The sequence below is a fragment of the Micropterus salmoides genome, unplaced genomic scaffold (genome assembly GCF_014851395.1).
Source record: "Micropterus salmoides isolate LMB-PRFRI ecotype aquatic unplaced genomic scaffold, ASM1485139v1 Ms_hic_scaffold_20, whole genome shotgun sequence".
In the NCBI taxonomy this organism is placed as follows: domain Eukaryota; kingdom Metazoa; phylum Chordata; class Actinopteri; order Centrarchiformes; family Centrarchidae; genus Micropterus; species Micropterus salmoides.
In genome coordinates, this window is record NW_024041151.1 from 184,871 (window position 1) to 204,738 (window position 19,868).

At 52.4% G+C, this 19,868-nt stretch overlaps 1 protein-coding gene across 2 annotated transcripts; it reads left to right on the forward strand.

The window, feature by feature from the left end:
- Nucleotides 1-314: 314 nt before the first annotated feature.
- fer (fer (fps/fes related) tyrosine kinase) lies at nt 315-19,751 on the forward strand. 2 transcript variants are annotated; one of them, XM_038733242.1, is made up of 20 exons: nt 315-528; nt 1,279-1,409; nt 2,664-2,795; nt 2,959-3,132; nt 3,210-3,309; nt 3,391-3,574; nt 6,399-6,536; nt 6,635-6,754; nt 7,015-7,137; nt 7,216-7,417; nt 7,543-7,641; nt 10,064-10,270; nt 11,103-11,225; nt 11,338-11,394; nt 11,511-11,629; nt 11,738-11,832; nt 11,921-12,044; nt 12,301-12,455; nt 16,931-17,053; nt 17,235-19,751. In XM_038733242.1, exons 2-20 carry the CDS (start codon nt 1,341-1,343, stop codon nt 17,369-17,371), a joined length of 2,481 nt encoding a protein of 826 aa, XP_038589170.1. In that variant the 5' UTR covers nt 315-528; nt 1,279-1,340; the 3' UTR covers nt 17,372-19,751. The 2 variants fall into 2 exon arrangements, with proteins under 2 accessions (XP_038589170.1, XP_038589171.1); XM_038733243.1 differs by having other exon boundaries at nt 355-528; nt 10,067-10,270.
- Nucleotides 19,752-19,868: the final 117 nt, after the last annotated feature.

The window sequence follows — 19,868 nt, forward strand, 5'->3', positions numbered from 1 at the left end:
ACGCTTCTTTAAAAAGTCTTACAACCATCCACGATACATAAAACTAGGGACTTTCTTGGTGAATCATAGGAAATGTAGTAACAGACTCGCCTGTAATGATTTTCACCTTCATCTTTAAGCTGATCTGAAGGACAGTTATTACAGACACACGGGCCCCAGCAGGGGCCACACGGCTGCTCCAGGTGTGTGTCTGCCGGAGAACATGGCTGTGATTTAATCCCTGCTGGATCCTCCATGACTGTCCCTCCTGTTGTTGTTCTGCATCTCCCAGTGTAAATGTGAAGCTGTTGTTGTTTATTAAGGGCACAATAAAGCCCCCCCCCCGTCCCTTCTCCCCCTTCCGTTTCCCGCGGAAGCCCCTCCCTGTTAGCCGTTAGCCGCTGAGCTCCGTAGCCGGACGACAGGAGGAGTAGCCGGGGAATCTGAGGAGAAAAACACGGAGCAGAGGAGGACATGAGCCCGGCGGAGGACAGCAGAGGACCGCGGTGACCGGACAGCGAGCCTGCCGCCGAAAACAGCCGCTTCCCGGTGCGTTGATCCGGCTGGAAACGGCCGAGGAGAAGTCGAAAAACACCGAACCTCCTCCCGACTCTCCCATTCCTCCTCCTCCTCCGTCTGCAGTCTTCATCTGCTCCTCATTTCCCGGCAGGAAGCAGCAGAAACGTCCGTTCAGGAGGAGAAAAGTTGATTTGTGTCCGTTAGTGCGGTTGTTAGTTTCCAGCGCTGCCTCCAACTCCGTTTAACCGCCGCCATTAGCCTGCTAGCTCCAGTTTCCCATTAGGTTTAATGGGAAGGAGCGGCTAGCGTTAGCATAGCTCCCAGTTCTGACGGAACTTAAAGGGTCCTGGGGCGTTCAGGGACCCGAACAACAGTGAGGGAAGAGCGAGTTAAACCTGTGGTGCAGGGTTCAAGGACGTTTTTGAGTGTTTTAGGAGGAAGCTTGAAATGTGTTGAGCCAAATGTTGTGTTTCAGACATTTAAAGTTTTTAAATAATCTCAGTGTGGTTTGTAAATCAGTTAGAATGTGGTTTGGAAGTTTTTAAGTGTTCTGGGAAGAAGTTTTGGATGTTTTGACACTTTCTAAGGTCTTTGAAAGTTTGGGACATGTTTAGAAGGTTTTTGGTATCCTGAACCTTTAATTCAGTACGAAGTAGTCCATGCATAACACAGCCAGCTGCGTTACGTACCATCAGGTAGTATAGGATAGTAACATGTTTATAGTTGTGATGCTGTGTTTTCGTGAAGCACGCCGTGTTAATAAAGTCTCTCTCCACACAGGACCATGCACTGACCCCTCGCTCGCCCCCGCTGTTAGAGAGAGAGAGAGAGAACGATCCAGAATGGGGTTTGGTCGGGACCTGAGGAATTCCCACGAGGGATTACTGAAGCTGCAGGACTGGGAGTTAAAGGTACAACAGATCTGTGGCCCTGAACGCACCACACACAAACTTAATCTGTTGTCTTCATGACAGTCAGAGCCCCGGGGTCTCCGTTGTTTCAGTCAGTCCTCAGGGCCCTGGGGTCTCTGTCAGTTTCATAACTAACATTTGTTTGGCCAACAACATGAAGGCTCTCTGACGCTGCATTCAGGGCCGTCTGAAAATAAGTACGAGTACAAAGTATTTAGTCTTTATCTGATGAGGATCCCTGATGGGGCTCCTCAGGTAAAGAACACACCTGGATTTATTAGTGAGTCCTGAGTAGGTAACCTGCCACATCTCCAGGACAGTATTCCCATCCATCAGCTGGGATCACAGAATACTACAGTAATACATTCAGTTAAGATGTAGTAGATGATGCTGTGATGTGTTAAATACAGGTGTGTTCTCTTTTACCTGAGGAAGGTCACCTGTGGCTGAAACGTCGTCCGAGTAATCTGCTCTAAATGTTTGTCAGCTGTCATGTGACCCCAGGGTTACGGAGCAACAGCTGACCTGGGATCAGCTGACCACCTCTGATCATCAGTGCATTGAATGATAAAAGTAGAACGATGAATGTGTCCAGATGTAAAAGTCATGATTAGTCTCCAAACATCAGCTCCGGTACGAGCAGTGCTTCCCAGGATGGTGGGTGGACATCGCTAGGTATGAACTTTGCTCTCTTTCTAACACTTATATGGCGTGGTAAACAATTTGATCATAAACGCACTGTACAGACATGAAAGGTGACGAAACAGTAAAAATGTCAACTGTTTTTCCAGCAACCCTAAATCAAAGAATAATTTATTTAATAATTTTTTTAAATTTTCAAAGTACGACCCAATTTGATAAATTGTTTTATGTTGTACTCGTATTACGTAAAATTAAGACTTAACAGGCTCTCGTACTATATCACTTGTCACAAGTCTGCTATGCTGCTCCTGCATTTACCATAAAGGCTGTAATACATGTGCACTCCAAATGTAGCGGCTAGCTTGGTCGCGTTCTCAGTGGAAACACTCAACCCGTTCAAACCCTTAGTTACCGTTACCATAATACCTCAGAAGAAAAGTGAGTCGGGCGCGTCAGTGTGTGAGCGCGAGAGTTTACAGCAGCGGCGCAAAACACAATGTTAGAAGTCTTTTATGTTAAAATATATTCGGTTCATTTTGAAACTATGGCGGAACAAAATAGACTGTGGCGGGCCGCTGTGATAACGTCCCCGGCGTGTCTGTCTCCCTCTAGCTGCTGGAGACGGTGAAGCGCTTCATGACGCTGCGAGTGAAGAGCGATAAAGAATACGCCGCCCTGCTGCTCAGCATGACTCAGCAGACGGAGAAACAGGAAGCTGCTGATTACGTCAGCACGGTCAGCAAGGTGAGTGTCTCAGTGTCAGTCCTGGCCCCAGTGTCAGTCCTGGTCTCAGTGTCAGTCCTGGTCCCAGTGTGTCTCTGTGTCTCAGTCCTGGTCTCAGTGTCAGTCCTGGTCTCAGTCCTGGTCTCAGTGTCAGTCCTGGTCTCAGTGTGTCTCTGTGTCTCAGTCCTGGTCTCAGGTGATCCGTCAGACCGAGGCCCTGGGTCGGGTCATGAGGAGTCACGCTGATGATCTGAACTCTGGTCCTCTGCACCGCCTGGCTACGCTGATCCGGGACAAGCAGCAAGTGAAGAAGAGCTACCAGAGTCTTCATCAGCAGCTGGAGAGCCATAACCACAAGGTCTGCTGGGAAATATGGGACCACACACAGGGGGCTTGGCCGGCATCCGTCAGTAACCCTGTTGTTGTCGTTGGCAGGTAACCAGGAGTGACCTGGACAAGCTGAAGGCGACGTACCGCCAGCTGAGCCGTGACGCTAACAACGCCAAGGAGAAGTACCGCGAGGCTCTGGCTAAAGGTTCCTCTTCTAACGTTATTATCTTAACACTCTGACTGAAAGTTTGGGAATCCCTGACCCCTCCCTCTCGTCCAATCACAGGCCGGGAGGCAGAGCGTGCCCGGGAGCGTTATGACAAAGCAACGGCAAAGCTCCACAATCTCCACAACCAGTACGTGTTGGCGGTGTGCGGCGCTCAAACGCAGCAGGACGAACACCGGCGGCGTGCTGCACCAGCGCTGCTCGACTCTCTGCAGAGGATGCAGGAGGATATGACGCTTGCCCTGTGAGTCACGTGACACACTGACATGCTGACTGGCACAGTAACTGACATGCTGACAGACACGCTGACTGACACAGTAACTGACATGCTGACAGACACGCTGACTGACACAGTAACTGACACGCTGACAGACACAGTAACTGACAGACACAGTAACTGACAGACACAGTAACTGACATGCTGACACGCTGACAGACACAGTAACTGACAGACACGCTGACAGACACAGTAACTGACAGACACGCTGACAGACACAGTAACTGACAGACACGCTGACAGACACAGTAACTGACAGACACGCTGACAGACACAGTAACTGACATGCTGACAGACACGCTGACAGACACAGTAACTGACAGACATGCTGACAGACACGCTGACAGACACAGTAACTGACACGCTGACACTGACAGACACAGTAACTGAGATGCTGACATACACGCTGACAGACACAGTAACTGACATGCTGACGCTGACAGACACAGTAACTGACATGCTGACTGACATGCTGACGCTGACAGACACAGTAACTGACATGCTGACAGACATGCTGACACTGACAGACACAGTAACTGACACGCTGACAGACACAGTAACTGACATGCTGACAGACACGCTGACAGACACAGTAACTGACATGTTGACACGCTGACAGACACAGTAACTGACATGCTGACAGACACGCTGACAGACACAGTAACTGACATGCTGACAGACACGCTGACAGACACAGTAACTGACATGCTGACAGACACGCTGACAGACACAGTAACTGACATGTTGACACGCTGACAGACACAGTAACTGACATGTTGACACGCTGACAGACACAGTAACTGAGATGCTGACAGACATGCTGACGCTGACAGACACAGTAACTGAGATGCTGACAGACACAGTAACTGACACGCTGACAGACACAGTAACTGACAGACACAGTAACTGACATGCTGACACGCTGACAGACACAGTAACTGACATGTTGACACGCTGACAGACACAGTAACTGACATGTTGACACGCTGACAGACACAGTAACTGACAGACACAGTAACTGACATGCTGACACGCTGACAGACACAGTAACTGACATGTTGACACGCTGACAGACACAGTAACTGACATGTTGACACGCTGACAGACACAGTAACTGAGATGCTGACAGACACAGTAACTGACACGCTGACAGACACAGTAACTGACACGCTGACAGACACAGTAACTGACAGACACAGTAACTGACATGCTGACACGCTGACAGACACAGTAACTGACAGACACAGTAACTGACACGCTGACAGACACAGTAACTGACAGACACAGTAACTGACACGCTGACAGACACAGTAACTGACAGACACAGTAACTGACATGCTGACAGACACAGTAACTGACATGCTGACAGACACGCTGACAGACACAGTAACTGACACGCTGACAGACATGCTGACGCTGACAGACACAGTAACTGACACGCTGACAGACACAGTAACTGACACGCTGACAGACACAGTAACTGACACGCTGACAGACACAGTAACTGACATGTTGACACGCTGACAGACACGCTGACAGACACAGTAACTGACAGACACAGTAACTGACATGCTGACAGACATGCTGACGCTGACAGACACAGTAACTGACATGCTGACAGACATGCTGACGCTGACAGACACAGTAACTGACACGCTGACAGACACAGTAACTGACATGTTGACACGCTGACAGACACGCTGACAGACACAGTAACTGACATGTTGACACGCTGACAGACACAGTAACTGACATGCTGACAGACACAGTAACTGACACGCTGACAGACACGCTGACAGACACAGTAACTGACATGCTGACACTGACAGACACAGTAACTGAGATGCTGACAGACACGCTGACAGACACAGTAACTGACATGCTGACAGACACAGTAACTGACATGCTGACAGACACAGTAACTGACACGCTGACAGACACAGTAACTGACACGCTGACACTGACAGACACAGTAACTGACACGCTGACAGACACAGTAACTGACACGCTGACAGACACGCTTACAGACACAGTAACTTACAGACACGCTGACAGACACAGTAACTGACACGCTGACAGACACAGTAACTGACACGCTGACAGACACAGTAACTGACACGCTGACAGACACAGTAACTGACATGCTGACAGACAAGTAACTGACATGCTGACGCTGACAGACACAGTAACTGACATGCTGACGCTGACAGACACAGTAACTGACATGCTGACGCTGACAGACACAGTAACTGACGTGCTGACGCTGACTGACACAGTAACTGACGTGCTGACACGCTGACTGACACAGTAACTGACGTGCTGACACGCTGACTGACACAGTAACTGACGTGCTGACATGTTGACAGACACGCTGACTGACACAGTAGCTGACACCCTGACTGACACCCTGACAAACACGCTGACAGACACGCTGACAGATATGCTGACTCTCACAGTAACTGACATGCTGTCTGACATGCTGACATGTTGACTGACACGCTGACAGACATGCTGACTCTCACAGTAACTGACATGCTGTCTGACATGCTGACATGTTGACTGACACGCTGACAGACATGCTGACTGTCACAGTAACTGACATGCTGACATGTTGACTGACACGCTGACAGACACGCTGACAGACATGCAGACTGACACAGTAACTGACATGCTAACAGACACACTGACACACTACGGTCGTAGGTGACGGCGTAGGGTAGGGGGCATTTGACATGACATTTTAACTTACATGCTGATGTATCTGTGTGTATTTTCCCGTGTATTACTGCAGTAAAAGTATCCTTGAGGAGTACTGTGAGATCAGCAGCCTGCTGACGGAGGACATTGTTAAAGTCCACCAGGAGATCTCGGCCGCTGTGGAGCAGATCGACCCGCTGACGGAGTACCAGCACTTCATCGACACCTACAGGTCAGAAATCACATTGCATCCGTCCGACTGGTTATTGTCTTAACAGCATGTCCGTGGCTGTCCTGGTTGCCGTGGTAATGGCGTCTGTCCCCCCTCAGGTCTCCGGAGACGCCCGAGGCAAACGTGGAGTTTGACGCATCTCTATTGGAGGAGACAGACAATCTGCCTGCCAATGAGATCCTCTGGAACACGCTGACAGCCGACAGCCTACAGGCCATGTGAGCTACTGCAAAATAAAAGCATCCTGTTTCCTGTACCCTTCCAGAGTAAAAGCCTCTGGGTTTAAACTCCTTCCAAGACCTTACAAAGGTCCCAAAACTTTCCAGGACAGCCCAGGAATATTTTTTGGAAAGGTTTTAATACTTGGAAATGATAAAAGCTTGTGGAAGGATTTATAACCTTGTATAAATCTAAAAACTTTCTAGCCTTTGTTATCTTAATTTGACTTTAAATGTCTGGTTATTTGTTTGTGTTCCAGGTTGTCGTCGGCGACGGAGGAGCTGGAGCTGACTCAGCAGAATCTGCGGACGAAGGAGGCGCTGGCGGACGACCTCGATGCCAGAATCCAGACGAGTCAGCAGAACGCAGAGAGGAAGAGCGAGTGAGTGGACGAGTTAGACGACGAGAGAAGAAGAACGTGCTCTCTCTCTCTCTGACTCTCTGTGTCTCTCGCCCTCAGCTGTGTCCTGCTGCTCAGTCAGAAGCTCTCTCTGCTCGAACTTCATCACGCCGTCCAATCGCTACACGGCTCCGAGGCCCGCCTCGTTTCCCAGAAGGCTCTGCTGGACGCCAAGATGGCATCCGCTGCCGCCTCGCCACCTCCGCCGCCGCCTCCTCCTGCGCTGCCGTATGAGGACGACACCCGCTCCGTCGGATCCACAGTAAATATTTAGTTATTGATAATGGATTGATCTGGCACACAACTGGCAGGAAGAGCTGCCTTTTCAAAATAAAGGCCACACACAGAGCTCAGCTGGATGACTTGTGTCTGAACGTGTGTCTCCAGGATAAAACCAAGGACAGGAGCTCTCGCTTCGACACCCTCCGCAACTCTCTGGTCGGGATGATCCGCACCCCCAAAGCCATGTTGGGCTCCTCCACATCGGTGAGACGCCTGCCATCACTGTCTGTCTCTCCTGCCTGTCTCTCCTGCCTGTCTCTCCTGCCTGTCTCACCTGCCTGTCTCACTTGTCTGTCTCTCCTGTCTGTCTCACTTGTCTGTCTCGCCTGTCTCGCCTGCCTGTCTCTCCTGCCTGTCTCTCCTGCCTGTCTCACTTGTCTGTCTCGCCTGTCTCTCCTGCCTGTCTCGCCTGTCTCTCCTGCCTGTCTCGCCTGCCTGTCTCACTTGTCTGTCTCGCCTGTCTCACTTGTCTGTCTCGCCTGTCTCTCCTGTCTGTCTCGCCTGTCTGTCTCACTTGTCTGTCTCGCCTGTCTCTCCTGCCTGTCTCTCCTGCCTGTCTCACTTGTCTGTCTCGCCTGTCTCTCCTGCCTGTCTCTCCTGCCTGTCTCTCCTGCCTGTCTCACTTGTATGTCGCGCCTGTCTCACTTGTCTATCTCGCCTGTCTCTCCTGCCTGTCTCACTTGTCTGTCTCGCCTGTCTCTCCTGCCTGTCTCTCCTGCCTGTCTCGCCTGTCTCTCCTGTCTGTCTCACTTGTCTGTCTCGCCTGTCTCTCCTGTCTCTCTTGTCTGTCTCGCCTGTCTGTCTCGCCTGTCTGTCTCGCCTGTCTCACTTGTCTGTCTCACCTGTCTCTCCTGTCTGTCTCTCCTGTCTGTCTCTCCTGTCTGTCTCACTTGTCTGTCTCGCCTGTCTCTCCTGTCTCACCTGCCTGTCTCACTTGTCTGTCTCGCCTGTCTCTCCTGCCTGTCTCTCCTGTCTGTCTCACTTGTCTGTCTCGCCTGTCTCGCCTGTCTCTCCTGTCTGTCTCGCCTGTCTGTCTCGCCTGTCTCGCCTGTCTCACCTGTCTGTCTCGCCTGTCTCTCCTGTCTGTCTCGCCTGTCTCACCTGCCTGTCTCTCCTGTCTGTCTCACTCGTCTGTCTCGCCTGTCTCACCTGCCTGTCTCACTTGTCTGTCTCGTCTGTCTCGCCTGTCTCACCTGCCTGTCTCACTTGTCTGTCTCGCCTGTCTCTCCTGTCTGTCTCGCCTGTCTGTCTCACCTGTCTGTCTCACCTGTCTCACCTGTCTCTCCTGTCTGTCTCGCCTGTCTCTCCTGTCTGTCTCTCCTGTCTGTCTCGCCTGTCTCGCCTGTCTCACCTGTCTGTCTCGCCTGTCTCTCCTGTCTGTCTCGCCTGTCTCACCTGCCTGTCTCTCCTGTCTGTCTCACCTGTCTGTCTCTCCTGTCTGTCTCTCCTGTCTGTCTCACTTGTCTGTCTCACTTGTCTGTCTCGCCTGTCTCTCCTGCCTGTCTCTCCTGTCTGTCTCACTTGTCTGTCTCTCCTGCCTGTCTCTCCTGCCTGTCTCTCCTGCCTGTCTCTCCTGTCTGTCTCACTTGTCTGTCTCGCCTGTCTCGTCTGTCTCTCCTGTCTGTCTCTCCTGTCTGTCTCTCCTGTCTGTCTCACTTGTCTGTCTCGCCTGTCTCGTCTGTCTCTCCTGTCTGTCTCTCCTGTCTGTCTCACTTGTCTGTCTCGCCTGTCTCTCCTGCCTGTCTCTCCTGTCTGTCTCGCCTGTCTCACTTGTCTGTCTCACCTGTCTCACCTGCCTGTCTCTCCTGTCTGTCTCGCCTGTCTCTCCTGTCTGTCTCGCCTGTCTCACTTGTCTGTCTCGCCTGTCTCACCTGCCTGTCTCACTTGTCTGTCTCACCTGCCTGTCTCACTTGTCTGTCTCGCCTGTCTCACTTGTCTGTCTCGCCTGTCTCACTTGTCTGTCTCACTTGTCTGTCTCACCTGCCTGTCTCACTTGTCTGTCTCGCCTGTCTGTCTCACCTGCCTGTCTCTCCTGTCTGTCTCGCCTGTCTCTCCTGTCTGTCTCGCCTGTCTCACTTGTCTGTCTCGCCTGTCTCACTTGTCTGTCTCGCCTGTCTCTCCTGTCTGTCTCGCCTGTCTGTCTCTCCTGTCTGTCTCGCCTGTCTCTCCTGTCTGTCTCTCCTGTCTGTCTCGCCTGTCTCTCCTGTCTGTCTCGCCTGTCTCTCCTGCCTGTCTCACTTGTCTGTCTCGCCTGTCTCGTCTGTCTCTCCTGTCTGTCTCTCCTGTCTGTCTCACTTGTCTGTCTCGCCTGTCTCGCCTGTCTCACTTGCCTGTCTCGCCTGTCTCACTTGTCTGTCTCGCCTGTCTCACCTGCCTGTCTCACTTGTCTGTCTCGCCTGTCTCTCCTGTCTCGTCTGTCTCGCCTATCTCTCCTGTCTGTCTCGCCTGTCTCTCCTGTCTCGCCTATCTCTCCTGTCTGTCTCGCCTGTCTGTCTCGCCTGTCTCTCCTGTCTCACCTGTCTCTCCTGTCTGTCTCGCCTGCACTACATTACAGAGTGTTTACTGATGATCAACTCAGGTAATCTGAATCGTTGTGACCCTCGGCGTCTTGTGTCCCTCCCTGCAGCAGTTCTTCGATGTGATCCCGACCTCGGAGCGCCCCCTGCCGGAGCAGGAGTGGTATCACGGCGCCATCCCCCGCACTGAGGCTCAGGAGTTACTACGGCAACAGGGAGACTTCCTGGTGAGGGAGAGTCACGGTAAACCGGGCGAGTACGTCCTGTCGGTGTTTTCTGACGAGCAGAGACGACACTTCATCATCCAGTTCGCCGACGTAAGTGAACACACAGGTAGAGGCTGCACTGACGTCGGGCTCCTCGGGGCCGCTGACGTAGTGTGTGGGGTATATTAGACTTAGCAGTGAGTTCCGCCCACTATCACTATCACGCACCTCAGAGACTTCGCCGTGGGTCGGCCGCATTCAGAAGGAAACGCCAGAGGGATTTAGACTTTTGTTCCTTTCATCTAGGATTGATTTTCTGGGTGATTGACCGACAGAGCTGGCTCCGTGTCTTTGGACCCGTGAAACAGACGATGTAAACATCTGAAACAGTCGGGAGAGTTCAGTCCCAGCCCACAGATGGCTCCGTCTCACGCAGTGTCCTCTGAATGAATTAAGATCTGCTCTCTGCGCTCACCGAGGCTGCAGGGCGTCTCAGCCACAGACTCTATATAACAAACGGACGTAGTCATGGTGACTCCTGATAAGCTTTTTCAGCGGCGCTGGTAACCAGCGACGAGGGTACGAGTCACTCTAGCCTGATTGACAGGTAACGACCTGTCAATCATAGATAGTCCCGCCCTGAAAGTTACTGAGGGAATAAACCAGCTGAGAAGTAGAACAGTTTCCTGTTATCTCTAAAGGAGCCGGACTTCTTTCTGCAACCTGAAGAGTCGCCCCCTGCTGGCCGTTCAATAGAATGCAGCTTTCAGGGACTTCCACATTGCACAGACGGGGCGTATTAACGCTCCTCCTGGGTAACGGCGAGCACAGACGGGGCGTATTGTGTTGCCCCAGACTTTCTGTGTCAGTAAATGACGTGCTGAGTCCGCCGGCCGGTGAGGAGGAGGTGAAACTGAACAGTGTCTCTCTCTCCCTCTGGTAGAGTCAGTACCGCTTTGAAGGGACGGGCTTCTCCACCATCCCTCAGCTCATCGAGCATCACTTCTCCACCAAGCAGGTCATCACCAAGAAGTCCGGAGTGGTGCTGCTCAACCCCGTCGTCAAGGCAACCACACCTGCACACACACACATAACTGTACATGTGTACTCTGTGTAAATGTACACAGATGTGTGTATTGTGTGTACATGTACTCATGTGTGTCAGTTTCCCTCTGCAGGATAAAAAGTGGATCCTGAACCATGAGGACGTGGTGCTGGGGGAGCTGTTGGGAAAGGTGACCTCACTTCCTGTTTCCTCCCGTCACCAGTCACCTCTTCACCCCTAAACGTGTTTAACGTGTGTCTTTCTGCCTCCATGTCCCATCATGCCCTGCTGCTTGCTGGTTGCCAGGGAAACTTTGGCGAGGTGTTTAAAGGGACGCTGCAACGCGACAAAATGCCAGTCGCCATCAAAACGTGTAAAGAAGATTTACCGCCAGAGCTGAAGATCCGGTTCCTGTCCGAAGCCAGGTCAGTTGCATACCAACAGGAAGTCAACAAAGAAAGCTCAGCTGCTAGCTCAGCTGCCTGTCTGTGATTGGCTGCTGTCTCACGCTGCCTGTCTGTGATTGGCTGTAGGATCCTGAAGCAGTACGACCACCCGAACATCGTAAAGCTGATTGGCGTCTGTACGCAGCGACAGCCGATCTACATCGTCATGGAGCTGGTTCCTGGTGGGTGGAGCTCATTTTTCCCTCTAGTCTGATTGGTCAGCTGCTGTTTCCGTACTGTGTCGGTTTGAACCTCCGCTGTGTCTGGCAGGTGGAGACTTTTTGTCCTTTCTGAGGAAGAAGAAAGACGAGCTAAAGACGAAGCAGCTGGTTCGGTTCTCTGTCGACGCTGCTGCCGGCATGGCGTACCTGGAGAGCAAGAACTGCATCCACAGGTAAACAACCAGAGCGTGACCACGTCACCTGTCCAGGTGTCAGCTACACTTCACTAACTCCTTCTAGTTTCTCCTCATAAATTACAACATGTTAGGAAGTATTCTGTGATCATGTGACTTCCTGTTCATGCTTCACAATTAAAGCACTGCACCAGCTGACAGCTGTGAGGATTTATTGTGGAGCAGCTCAGTTCCTCCCACTGGTTGCTCTCAGTACTGCAGCTCAGGCGTCTGTCTCCACCTGTCTGTCTCTCAGGGACCTGGCAGCGAGGAACTGTCTGGTGGGAGAGGGCAGCGTGTTGAAGATCAGTGATTTTGGGATGAGTCGTCAGGAAGACGACGGGATTTACTCTTCATCTGGACTCAAACAGATCCCCATCAAATGGACTGCTCCAGAGGCTCTCAACTACGGTAACACCTGTCTCACTCGCGTCTCACTCCTGACTCACTCCTGTCTGACTCGCGTCTCACTCCTGTCTGACTCGCGTCTCACTCCTGTCTGACTCGCGTCTCACTCCTGTCTGACTCGCGTCTCACTCCCGTCTCACTCCTGTCTGACTCCCGTCTCACTCCTGTCTGACTCGCGTCTCACTCCTGTCTCACTCCTGTCTCACTCCTGTCTCACTCGCGTCTCACTCCTGACTCACTCCTGTCTGACTCGCGTCTCACTCCTGTCTGACTCGCGTCTCACTCCTGACTCCTGTCTGACTCGCGTCTCACTCCTGTCTGACTCGCGTCTCACTCGCGTCTCACTCCTGACTCACTCCTGTCTCACTCGCGTCTCACTCCTGTCTCACTCGCGTCTCACTCCTGACTCACTCCTGTCTGACTCGCGTCTCACTCCTGTCTGACTCGCGTCTCACTCCTGTCTGACTCGCGTCTCACTCGCGTCTCACTCCTGTCTGACTCGCGTCTCACTCCTGTCTGACTCGCGTCTCACTCCCGTCTCACTCCTGTCTGACTCGCGTCTCACTCCTGTCTCACTCCTGTCTCACTCGCGTCTCACTCCTGACTCACTCCAGTCTGACTCCTGTCTCACTCCTGTCTCACTCCTGTCTCACTCCTGTCTCACTCCTGTCTCACTCGCGACTCACTCCTGTCTCACTCGCGTCTCACTCCTGACTCACTCCAGTCTGACTCCAGTCTGACTCCTGTCTCACTCCTGTCTCACTCCTGTCTCACTCCTGTCTCACTCGCGACTCACTCCTGTCTCACTCGCGACTCACTCCTGTCTCACTCGCGACTCACTCCTGTCTCACTCGCGTCTCACTCCTGTCTCACTCGCGACTCACTCCTGTCTGACTCGTGTCTGACTCCTGTCTCACTCCTGTCTGACTCGCGACTCACTCCTGTCTGACTCGCGTCTCACTCCTGTCTGACTCGCGTCTCACTCGCGTCTCACTCCTGACTCACTCCTGACTCACTCCAGTCTGACTCCTGTCTCACTCCTGTCTCACTCGCGTCTCACTCCTGACTCACTCCAGTCTGACTCCAGTCTGACTCCTGACTCACTCCTGTCTGACTCGCGTCTCACTCCTGTCTGACTCGCGTCTCACTCCTGTCTGACTCGCGTCTCACTCCCGTCTCACTCCTGTCTGACTCGCGTCTCACTCCTGTCTGACTCGCGTCTCACTCCCGTCTCACTCCTGTCTGACTCGCGTCTCACTCCCGTCTCACTCCCGTCTCACTCGCGTCTCACTCCTGACTCACTCCAGTCTGACTCCTGTCTCACTCCTGTCTCACTCGCGACTCACTCCCGTCTCACTCCTGTCTGACTCGCGTCTCACTCCTGTCTGACTCGCGTCTCACTCCCGTCTCACTCCTGTCTGACTCGCGTCTCACTCCTGTCTGACTCGCGTCTCATTCCAGTCTGACACGCGTCTCACTCGCGTCTCACTCCTGTCTGACTCGCGTCTCACTCCCGTCTCACTCCTGCCTGACTCCCGTCTCACTCCTGTCTGACTCGCGTCTCACTCCCGTCTCACTCCTGTCTGACTCGCGTCTCACTCCCGTCTCACTCCCGTCTCACTCCTGTCTCACTCGCGTCTCACTCCTGACTCACTCCTGACTCACTCCTGACTCACTCCAGTCTGACTCCAGTCTGACTCCTGTCTCACTCCTGTCTCACTCGCGTCTCACTCCTGTCTCACTCGTGTCTCACTCCTGACTCACTCCAGTCTGACTCCAGTCTGACTCCTGTCTCACTCGCGACTCACTCCTGTCTGACTCGTGACTGACTCCTGACTCACTCCTGTCTGACTCGCGTCTCACTTGCGTCTCACTCGCGTCTCACTCCTGACTCACTCCAGTCTGACTCCAGTCTGACTCCTGTCTCACTCGCGACTCACTCCTGTCTCAATCCTGTCTCAATCCTGTCTCACTCCTGACTCACTCCTGTCTCACTCCTGTCTCACTCGCGACTCACTCCTGTCTGACTCGTGACTGACTCGTGACTGACTCCTGTCTCAATCCTGTCTCACTCCTGACTCACTCCTGGCTGACTCCTGGCTGACTCGCGTCTCACTCCTGTCTGACTCGCGTCTCACTCCTGTCTGACTCGCGTCTCACTCCTGTCTGACTCGCGTCTCACTCGCGTCTCACTCCTGTCTGACTCGCGTCTCACTCCTGTCTGACTCGCGTCTCACTCCTGACTCACTCCTGTCTGACTCCAGTCTGACTCCTGTCTGACTCCAGTCTGACTCCTGTCTCACTCCTGTCTGACTCGCGACTCACTCCTGTCTGACTCGCGTCTCACTCCTGTCTCAATCCTGTCTGACTCGCGTCTCACTCCTGTCTGACTCGCGTCTCACTCCTGACTCACTCCTGTCTGACTCGTGACTCACTCCTGGCTGACTCCTGGCTGACTAGCGTCTCACTCCTGGCTGACTCGCGACTCACTCCTGGCTGACTAGCGTCTCACTCCTGGCTGACTCGCGACTCACTCCTGGCTGACTCGCGACTCACTCCTGGCTGACTCGCGACTGACTCCTGTCTCACTCGCGACTGACTCCTGTCTCAATCCTGTCTCACTCCTGACTCACTCCTGGCTGACTCCTGGCTGACTCCTGGCTCACTCCTGGCTGACTCCTGGCTGACTCCTGGCTGACTCGCGTCTCACTCCTGGCTGACTCGCGTCTCACTCCTGGCTGACTCGCGACTCACTCCTGGCTGACTCCTGGCTGACTCGCGTCTCACTCCTGGCTGACTCGCGACTCACTCCTGGCTCACTCCTGGCTGACTCGCGTCTCACTCCTGGCTGACTCGCGACTCACTCCTGGCTCACTCCTGGCTGACTCGCGTCTCACTCCTGGCTGACTCGCGACTCACTCCTGGCTGACTCGCGACTCACTCCTGGCTGACTCGCGACTCACTCCTGGCTGACTCCTGGCTCACTCCTGGCTGACTCGCGACTCACTCCTGGCTGACTCGCGACTCACTCCTGGCTGACTCCTGGCTGACTCGTGACTGACTCCTGTCTCACTCCTGTCTGACTCCTGTCTGACTCCTGTCTGACTCCTGTCTGACTCCTGTCTGACTCCTGGCTGACTCGCGTCTCACTCCTGGCTGACTCGCGTCTCACTCCTGGCTGACTCGTGACTCACTCCTGACTCACTCCTGTCTGACTCGCGACTCACTCCTGGCTGACTCGCGACTCGCGACTCACTCCTGGCTGACTCGCGACTCACTCCTGGCTGACTCGCGACTCACTCCTGGCTGACTCCTGGCTCACTCCTGGCTGACTCCTGGCTCACTCCTGGCTGACTCGCGACTCACTCCTGGCTGACTTGCGATTCACTCCTGGCTGACTCGCGACTCACTCCTGGCTGACTCGCGACTCACTCCTGGCTGACTCGCGACTCACTCCTGGCTGACTCCTGGCTGACTCCTGGCTGACTCCTGGCTGACTCCTGGCTGACTCGCGACTCACTCCTGGCTGACTCGCGACTCACTCCTGGCTGACTCGTGACTGACTCCTGTCTCACTCCTGTCTCACTCCTGTCTCACTCCTGTCTCACTCCTGACTCACTCCTGGCTGACTCGTGACTCACTCCTGGCTGACTCCTGGCTGACTCGCGTCTCACTCCTGGCTGACTCGTGACTCACTCCTGTCTGACTCGTGACTGACTCCTGTCTCACTCCTGTCTCACTCCTGACTCACTCCTGTCTCACTCCTGACTCACTCCTGTCTGACTCGTGACTCACTCCTGGCTGACTCCTGGCTGACTCGCGTCTCACTCCTGTCTGACTCGTGACTCAATCCTGACTCACTCCTGTCTCACTCGCGTCTCACTCCTGACTCACTCCAGTCTGACTCCAGTCTCACTCCAGTCTCACTCCTGTCTCACTCGCGACTCACTCCTGTCTGACTCCTGTCTCACTCCCTTCTCACTCCTGTCTCACTCCTGACTCACTCCTGTCTCACTCCTGTCTCACTCGCGTCTCACTCCTGGCTGACTTGCGATTCACTCCTGGCTGACTTGCGATTCACTCCTGTCTGACTCGCGTCTCACTCCTGACTCACTCGCGTCTCACTCGCGTCTCACTCCTGGCTCACTCCTGTCTGACTCACTCCTGTCTGACTCCTGTCTGACTCGCGTCTCACTCCTGACTCACTCGCGTCTCACTCGCGTCTCAATCCTGTCTCAATCCTGACTGACTCGCGTCTCACTTCTGTCACACTCCTGTCTGACTTGTGACCAACTCCTGTCTCAATCCTGACTCAAGCCTGTCTCACTCGTCTCTGACTCGTGACTCACGCCTGTCTGACTCGTGACTCACGCCTGCCTTACACCTCACTCCTTGACTCAGGCCTGTCTCACTCACGTCTCACTCCTGACTGTCTCAGTCCTGCTGACTGTCTCCTGCTCTCTGATTGGTCACTGCAGGGCGTTACAGCTCAGAGAGTGATGTGTGGAGTTACGGCATCCTCCTGTGGGAGACCTTCAGTCTGGGGGTGTGTCCTTATCCTGGGATGACCAATCAGCAGGCCCGAGAGCAGGTGGAGAAAGGTAAACACAGTTTATATTAGTAATCACATGAAGAAAATACAGTTTGTAAAATGATAGAAGTCATTATTATAAAACTTTCACACATAACATACAATATTATAGAAGTGTAGTCTCCGCCTCTCACCTGACCAGGTGACTCCAGGTGCTCTAAGAGAATAACCCCCCCCTCCCTGGTTGCTAGGTTACAGGATGGCGTGCCCTCAGCGTTGCCCTGAAGACGTATACAAAGTTATGCAGCGCTGCTGGCAGTATAACCCTGAAGAGCGGCCCAAGTTCTCCGAGCTGCAGCGAGACCTGGCCGCCATCAAGAAGAAGTGATGACATCATCACACACCTTGCCGCCGCCGCTGCCATTAAGAACTGATGACGCCATCACGCACCTCGCCTCATCAGCATCAGTTTAGCCCCGTCCTCAGCAGCAGAAGAGTTCCCTTTTTCAGGCTTCTTTGTGGTGGGTGTGGTCAGCAGGTGGAGGTGATGCAACAAGAAGTATTTTTAAAATGTTTCGGGGGAAACACAAAAAAGCAGAAAGGCTGCGCCACCTGATGAGCAGCTGAACAAACATTTAAATCAGACAGGTTGACCTGCTGCTGTTAACATGTAGCTGATGTTGGAACTCGTTAAACTATAACTCACGTGTGAAGGACGCCTCGAGGTTAGCACGGACAAAGCTAGCATCTGAAAACACGTCGACACTACAGCCAGCCTGTTGGTCAAACAGGAAGTTTGCTCATCGAGCTAACGACTTACCAGATGCTAATAAGTTCAGACGCGGTCACATACTGATCAGGACGCGATGACAGAAGCCCCTAATCTTTCTTTAAAGAGAATTTTAAACCTCCTTTCAGCTGAAAATCAGACGTCTTCATGGTTAGATGTCTGTAGAGCGCCATGACCCCTAGCGTTTCACACAAGGTCACATTCACACCCTCAACAGCCTCCAGGAGCAGTTTGGGGTTCAGTATTTTGCCCAAGGACACTTTGTCATGCAGACCGGGGGAGCCGGGGATCGAAGCACCGACCTGCTGATAAGTGGACGACCCCCTGAGCCACAGCCGCCCCGTTCTGCAGTCACATGATGTAACTGTAACGTCTTTTTACAGGCCGAAGCTGAAAGCAGTGACGTCGGCTGTCTGAGCCGTTAGCTTAAAGGCTAACATGTGTTTCCATGTCATGCTGGTGCTGAAGTGACTCGTAGGCTCAGAGAGGTTCGGGTCCAGATGCTGCAGCCAAACTCCTTCGGCTCAGACTGTAACACCAGGTGACACCACGAAGGATCCGAGGACTCCCGCCGACCCCCTTGGTTTCTAACAGGAAGCCGAAGTCTCTGAAATCTGCTCAGGTTCAGTTTATTATCTGATTTGTTACAAACCAACCACCTGTAGTCGGTGCAAGCTAACAGATTAGCTTGCAGGTGTTAGCGGCCTGTGTAATGAGCCTCTAATGCTACAGTTTATCATCAGCGTCTCAGAGCTCAGCTGATTGGATAGGAGGAACAGACCTCTCTTCCTGTTTCTGTTGATCAGCTGACATGCAGCGTGTGTGTTTGTGCGTTTGTGTGTGTCAGCAGGAAGCTTTAATGAACCGTTGTCATTCCCAGAGCGTCTCAGCTACGCTTTGTACCGGCGCACACGGCAGCGTTATAGTTCAACGCTAAAAGTCCCACAGAAGAGTCCAAGGAGGTGTCCGGGCTGGACGGTGGGCCAGAAACCGGACCTTCACCCTTGGGGCCCGTCTTTGTTTCCCACGTGAAACAAAAAGTCAGCTTTGGTTCCTTTTACTTATGTTAAGTTCTCTACTTTAAGTCAGGCGGTTATTTTAACCCAAACCCTGATCTTTTCCTAAACAAATTGCAACGCTTCACGTTAAACACTAGTTTTATTTTGAAAGTCTAACAGGATGTATGTGCATATTTATTCTTGATAACTTGACCGTGGCGCCCTACATGTACAGGCGCCCACACGTGACGCCCTGTGATGAGAAGGTGTTGGACCTGAAGTCCGGAGCCTCGAACACTCAAATCGTTTCAACACTAAAAAAAATTCTGACACTTTTACTAAATAAGCTAAAAAGGATTCGAGCCACGCCCCCCTGTCACTGCGGTAACCATAGCAACAGCTCAAACACTAAAAACGTTTCTGCTGCTGAGGACCAATCAGCTGTCAGCACCAACACTGTTTCTACTTTTATTTATTTATGTTTTGACTTTATAAACTGACCTTTATTCTGAAAAAACAGCTGTCAATCATCACACAGACCACGCCCACTCTGATCTTTGTTGTTTTAAGGAAATGTTTTTGACCAATCAGAGACTTCAATTATTTTGTTGTTTCTAAAAGTTAATTTGCTTTATTAAAGCATTAAATTTATAAAAATAAAATGACATCATCGGCACTTATATCTCCTGGTTGTCGTGGTAACTGAAATGATGTTGGACCCTTAAAATGTTTAAAAAAGACAAAGTTTAATATAAGTATCTGTGTAAATGAAAGGTGAGTCCTGATTGGTCAACATCACTTCCTGGACTGTGTGAGGGCGGAGCCTAAGTGTTAGTGATGTCAGAGCGCCGCCTACTGTTACTGTAAATAAACAGATGTTTTCTGACTTTTTAACACTAATTGTCTTTTATATCTGTTGAAACTTTATAAAAACATTATTGTAGCATTTATTATGAAAATAAACAAATCATATGATCAAATACGGCATGATGACATCATTCGTTTTCATATAAATATCAGATCAGCCCCACACACTCAGGACGGACAGGAAGTGTGTGTCGCGCAGTAAGTCAGTTTCTCAGGTGTTCCTGGACAAA